Genomic DNA, 6,020 nt, shown 5'->3' with positions numbered 1-6,020 from the left:
AATGAAAAGATTCTCATAATTTAAAGAAAGCAGATATAGTGCACCTCGCGGTGACTCACAAGGGGGCAGGCGGAGAGGAGAGAGTGATACCCAGCCGAGAAGCACCGTCGGAGAAAAGAGGCTTTGTTCATGCAGGCTGAGTAGTGACGGAGTCGCACAATCTATTCCTGGATGGGAAACACGTAACACTTAACACTGAGCTGTTAGGAGAGGAAGTGTAACATCACTTAAAAACATGCGTTTAAGTGTAAAATTAGGTGTTAATTTGAGGGTTTTTAACTGGATTCCCAGAGCTTGGCACTGATTAGAGGGTGGTCCCTCCCACTGTAAAGCGTGGGGCAGTGATGAGCAAATATAAAGAGAACCTCTGAAGTTTAAACACGGTGTCATTTTTACAGCCTCTTTATACCGAGTCATATATATTCTGTTCACTTCTAATCCAGCCTCCTAACACATCCTCTGACTTTCCCATGAGATGAATGGGTCTTGTTACTAGTCACTGGGCATCTATGCTTACAGCAGCAGCAGCTGGGGAGGTGGGGGTGTGTGTGGGTGTAGGGGGGGTGAAGCTCTCCCTGTATCAATGAGCCTGTTTATCAGAAAAGACCACTAGACTGGTAATGACACGGTTGACTGATCAGCCCAGGAGAAAGTAAATCTCAGCTTTCACCTTCCTTCCTATATTTAAGCCGGACGTTCGCCCTCGATTGTTTCAGTCTTACCTCGCTGTGCGCTCCACCAGGATCCTGGGATGATTTGGACCGCAGCTCTCCTCGTGATCGTCGGCTCATACGCTGACTCAGGTGAGGGCACGACTCTGGTCTCGCGGAGTGAAAAGATATTGCGAACGTCTCTTACGCGCAATTTCGTGTAATTGGATGGAAGGGAAAGAAAGGTGATGTTTGTCGTCACTGTGCCGTTTTCATTTCGCAGATGACTACTGTTATGATGAGCCACATTGTGGTGAGTAACTTATTTGTTTTTTCATTTTAAAACGAGCGCTGTCACGATGTCACATTTTCACTTTATGATTAGAACGGTGAAAAGGATTCACGATGATAGTATGAAATCTTTAGAAAGGATTTTATCAAATTCCATCAATGACACAGTTACAGTGCACAATACAGACCAAATGCCCACTTCTTTGGTTACACCTTGCTCGTACCCCTTTTGCCTTCAGATCTGCCAGATTCTTGATTCAACAAGGTGCTGGAAATACTACTCAGTGATTTGTCAGCTGAACGCCCATGATCCAAATCTTCTGTTCCACTAAATCACAGATGTGCTCTATTGGACTGAGCTCTGATGACTGTGGAGGGCATTTGAGTACAGTGAACTCATTGTCATGTTCAAGAAATTGAGATGATTTGAGCTTTGTGACATGGCATGTTATCCTACTGGAATCAGATTATGGCCACACTGTGGTCATAAAGGGATGGACGTGACCGGCAACAATACTCTGGTGGTAGTGCTTTAATGCTCAGTTGCCATTGCACCACCAGCAGCCTGAACCATTGATACCACACAGGATGAGTTCATGCTTTCATATGGTTCACACCAAATTCTGACCATCTGAATGTGACAACAGTCAGTCACGTGGCAGCAACTGAATGCCTTTAGGCATGTAGACATGGTCAAGGGGGCATATTGAAGTTCAAAACGGGTATTTAAGTGACTTTGATTGTTGATGCCAGATGAGCTGACTGAGTATTTCAGAAACTGCTGATTTGCTGGGATTTTCCACACAACCATGTCTAGAGTTTACTGTACGGGGTCTAAAAATAAATAAATGAAGGACAAAATGTCAAGTGGGCAGCAGAGAAGAGAATAAAGCGGCAGACTGCTTCAAGCTGAATGAAAGGCAACAGTAAATAACCAGTTGCTACAACCAAGGTGTGCAGAAGTGTGTGAATCTTGAAGCAGATGTGCTACAGTAGCAGAAGAGACCACATTAGGTATCACTCCTGTCAGCTAAGAACAGGAAGCCGAGGCTACAATTCACATGAGCCCACCAAAGCTGGAAAATAGAGAGTTGAAATGTTGACGCTTGGTCTGATGAGTCTCGATTTCTACTGCAACATTTGCCTGCGAGGATCAGAAATGAACATGAAAGGATGGATCTATTCTGCCTTGTATCAACTTGGTGGTGGTGTAATGGTGTGGGTTTCTTGGCACACTTTGGGGCCCTTAGTACCAACTGAGCATCATTAAAACTCAACAGCCTATCAGCCGGATGGTTGCTGACCACATCAACCCAACAGAGCACCTTTGGGATGTGCTGGAACAGCTGACTGACATCATGGATGTGATGCTCGCATGTCAGTGTGGACCAAACTCTGGGGAATTTTTCCAGCACTTTGTTCAATCTCTGCCATGAAGAGTTAAGGCAATGCTGAAGGCAAAAAGACTTATATATTAGATGATCTGAAGCTGAAGTCACTGTTGAAAGTCTAAAGCAGGGATCTCCAATCCCAGTCCACGAGGGCCGGTGTCCCTGCAGGTTTTAGGTGTCCTTGATCCATCACAGCTGATTTAAATGGTTAAACGACCTCCTCAACATGTCTTGCAGTTCTCCAGAGGCCTGGTAATGAACTAATCATGTGATTCAGGTGTTTTGACCCAGGGTGAGATCTAAAACCTACAGGGACACCGGCCCTCGTGGACTGGGATTGGGGACCCTGGGTCTAAAGTATCCTTTCAAAATAAAAGCCAAAATATCAGATATTCGGAAAGCATGGGTTGTCCAAAACTGATTGCTGTGAGCTGATTTTAAGGTTAAGCAAGCAAGGTTCTTCTTACACTTTTTAGTTGTCTGTCTGGAGCTCATGAGTCTTCTTTCACATCCTCAGATCCTTACTCATGGGGAGACATGGTCCCTTCCTGTTACTCTTTACTTAATCACCATCACTCTCCCATCAACTTGGACGAACACATGGTCAGAAACGCCTCTCTGGGCGCTCTGTATCTAGAGGGCTTCGAGGAGACGCAAACAGGCCACTGGACGCTCAAAAACGACGGGCACTCAGGTGAATACCCCGCATATTGTAGCGCGTTTTTGTCGCGTGGGCGCTGGGGGTGACGCGTGCGCTGTTGCTCTCAGTCATACTGCAGGTCGGCAGCGGCATGGCGGTGAGTGGTGGCGGTCTTCCAGATGTGTACCACACCATCCAGCTGCACTTCCACTGGGGAGGTCCGGCGTCCAACGGCTCAGAGCACACTGTGGACAGACGCAGATACCCAATGGAGGTACAGTATGGTCAGTAGACGGAGTTACACAGTCACAAGCCACCTGTGTAAGCACACAGATGCAGTGCAGCCTTCCCTTAATGTCTCTGTGGACTTTCTTTACTTCCAGATGCACATAGTCAACATGAAGTCCATCCATCCAAATCTGTCTGCAGCCCTCGACGATCCAACGGGACTTGCCGTTCTTGGATTCTTCATTGATGTCAGTTTATTTCTCAGCCTAGTCCTGAACTACATTTTAAAGGATTTTTAAAGCAAAACTATTAAGACATTATCATATTTCTCAGGTTGTGTATGCAGATAATGTGCACTTTGGACACATCTCACAGAAACTCTCCTCTGTTGCTTACAAAGGTGAGTGGAGCCTTAAGAAAAATCCACTCCTGCCTTCTTGTGTTAGTCGTAGCAATGTTCTCATTATGTCTGTGCATCCTTCCCCCAGGGCAAGCAACTAAAGTAAAGCCATTTCCTCTAATGAGCCTCCTGCCGAAGCACAACATGAGTCAGTATTACCGATATTACGGCAGCCTTACCACCCCTCCATGTTCTGAAGCGGTTGTGTGGACTTTGTATGAGGTCCCCATCTACATTTCATGGTCCCAAGTAAGTCGCCTAGGTTCAGATCAGGTTTTATTTATTTTTTTAAAAGACTTACTTGTTGCTTTAAAATATTATTTTTGGGTTTGGTTGTCTCCTCAGCTGGCTCAGTTTACCTCGCAGATCTTCTCCACAGAGGAGGACGCAGAGCAGGTGACCCCTCTCCAGAACAATTTCAGACACATTCATCACATCTTCAGTCGCGTTGTCTCAGCCTCCATAGATGCCAAACTCCTCAGAGGAGCGGCAGGTCGAAGCCTCTTGTCTGCTACATCAGTGCATCTGCTTCCAGTCCTTTTACTGGGAGGCTTCTTATCTGGACTTTAGCACCATGGTAAATCCAAGGCGTGAAATAGTACAACACCAAAATTAAAATTAAATAAAGAACAGGTTAGTTGAACTTTTCATTTAAGGAGAAGTTTTCAGACATTTAGAAATACTCTAGGAAAAACAAGCAAACTGTGAAGAAGAGTACTGTAAGTAGGGTTGCCAACTCCCTGAAAAATAAATAAGGGACACCTCGTGGCCAGGGCCGGGCAACCCAGTTGTCTTCACCCTTCCCAGTGTGGTAGCTCTTTTTTTGTGTGTGTGAAATTATTTTTTAACCATTTGACTTGAATTTGATTTAAGCAGATGCATATTCTTTGTGATATGACCATATGGGAAACAAATGATCATTTAGCCATTTATTTTTAGCTCAAAATGACAACATTAACACAGTAAAACAGGTCTCTTTCTTAAACAGAAGCCTGTCATGCTTAACTTTTGAGAATATAAGTAAATCTTTCTTTAAAAGAACTCTGTCCTGCTTAACTTAAAATTATATAAATTAATAGAAAGCAATAGAACGAAAAATATTCTTGTAACAGTGCACATATAGTGCATTTAGTATAATTGGCTTCAGTTGAGGTATTATTTCAGCTTTTCTAATGCTAATCAGCTGCTCCTGTTTGTAAACCCACTTGTTCCCATGATTACGCACCTTAACTCATCATCATTATTCATCTATGTATTACTTTTATGTATTAGTCATCTATTTGTTGTAATCATCCATCCTTGCAGTTGTTTATTACACAAAATAAATGATATTATCACACTTCTGGCCACATAGCGCTGATATTCACCGCACATGCCCATATTAACCTTAACCAGAGGGTTTAAAAAAAACAAACCAGTGTTTACATACCATATCTGCTTCTGCCGTGGCCTGGTGGACAAAAAATTGGTTAAGGGTTCCCCGAGCTTTCACGCCCCTCGTGTTCTTCTTGTGCCCACCACTAGAAGCATGCCTATGGAAAAAGTGCGCCGGCACACAGTGCAGTGCGCTTTATAGGTGTTATCGTGCACTTTCCCAGCCAGGTGTTTTCCTTTTCCCAGTCCTCCCTGTACTTTTGCAGCCTTTTTTTTCTTTCTCTGAGCGAACAAACATTGCTGCTCTAATGCTGGGCTCACACTGTGCGATTTTTGGCCCATTTTGAGCCGATTTTTGAGTCGTGCGACCGATTTGGTGATCGGCCCGATTTTGGCCTTCATCGTGCATCGTGTAGTATACGTGGGGTAACGAGAAGCGATTAACACCTCACGACCAGCTCCCGATCATCAATCGGCCGTGAGGGTGTCACCACAGCCGCTCACACTGCTCATGCGCAAACACGTAAACATCGGTGAAAAAGACGGCGCAGCACGGCTGTGCAGCGTGTGATCTGGACACAAGTGATGGAGGCACTTGTAGAACTTTGGAAAGCTCATCCGAGCCTTTTCGATGTGGCATCACAAAATTATCACGACCACAACAACCGTGAAAATAGTTGGATTTACACTGCTGCTCAATCACAGCTGCCTGATCATGTTTTTCATTAGCAATTTAGCAAAGTTGATGGTGGTGGTGTGTCTGTGTGAGTGAAAGACAGAGAGAGCGAGCGACAGATTTTCTGTTATAACCTTCATGTTATGTTGGCACAGTGTGAGCACTCAGGTCGCATCAGAGCATCGGGCCGTATAGTGTGAGACCTGCATCGTGACCTGCAAACTTCTAATCCCTGCGAGTCAATCGTGCAGTTTGAGCAAGAGCTGAATAACGTGACTGAAAAAAATCGCAGTGTCTGCCCAGCTTTAGGTGTACTGTCATCCGAGACGTGCACCGCAGTGTCGGCGTTTGTTTCCCTGTTGGCCATGCT

The 6,020-nt window shown here is 44.9% G+C and overlaps 1 protein-coding gene across 1 annotated transcript; it reads left to right on the top strand.

Moving 5' to 3' along the window:
• Positions 1 to 590: 590 nt before the first annotated feature.
• Positions 591 to 5,296, top strand: car15 (carbonic anhydrase 15). The gene is made up of 8 exons (XM_085463652.1): positions 591 to 803; positions 934 to 963; positions 2,850 to 3,026; positions 3,101 to 3,246; positions 3,356 to 3,448; positions 3,534 to 3,600; positions 3,689 to 3,849; positions 3,946 to 5,296. The coding sequence occupies exons 1-8, from the start codon at positions 752 to 754 to the stop codon at positions 4,168 to 4,170; spliced, it is 951 nt and encodes a 316-aa protein (XP_085319778.1). The 5' UTR covers positions 591 to 751; the 3' UTR covers positions 4,171 to 5,296.
• Positions 5,297 to 6,020: the final 724 nt, after the last annotated feature.

The sequence above is a fragment of the Copadichromis virginalis genome, linkage group LG7 (assembly GCF_057382275.1).
Source record: "Copadichromis virginalis isolate Kocher_CV1m ecotype Utaka linkage group LG7, C_Virginalis_male_GT1.1, whole genome shotgun sequence".
In the NCBI taxonomy this organism is placed as follows: Eukaryota; Metazoa; Chordata; class Actinopteri; order Cichliformes; family Cichlidae; genus Copadichromis; species Copadichromis virginalis.
Note: the sequence above shows the minus strand (reverse complement) of the source record. Positions and strands in the feature narration are given on the sequence as shown.

Excerpts from the sequence above, each read along its gene's own strand:
- car15 (XM_085463652.1), top strand. The coding sequence starts at position 752 with ATGATTTGGACCGCAGCTCTCCTCGTGATCGTCGGCTCATACGCTGAC. Across the intron at positions 964-2,849 it reads TTATGATGAGCCACATTGTG|ATCCTTACTCATGGGGAGAC; the intron begins GTGAGTAACTTA and ends TCACATCCTCAG. Across the intron at positions 3,601-3,688 it reads CTCCTCTGTTGCTTACAAAG|GGCAAGCAACTAAAGTAAAG; the intron begins GTGAGTGGAGCC and ends TCCTTCCCCCAG.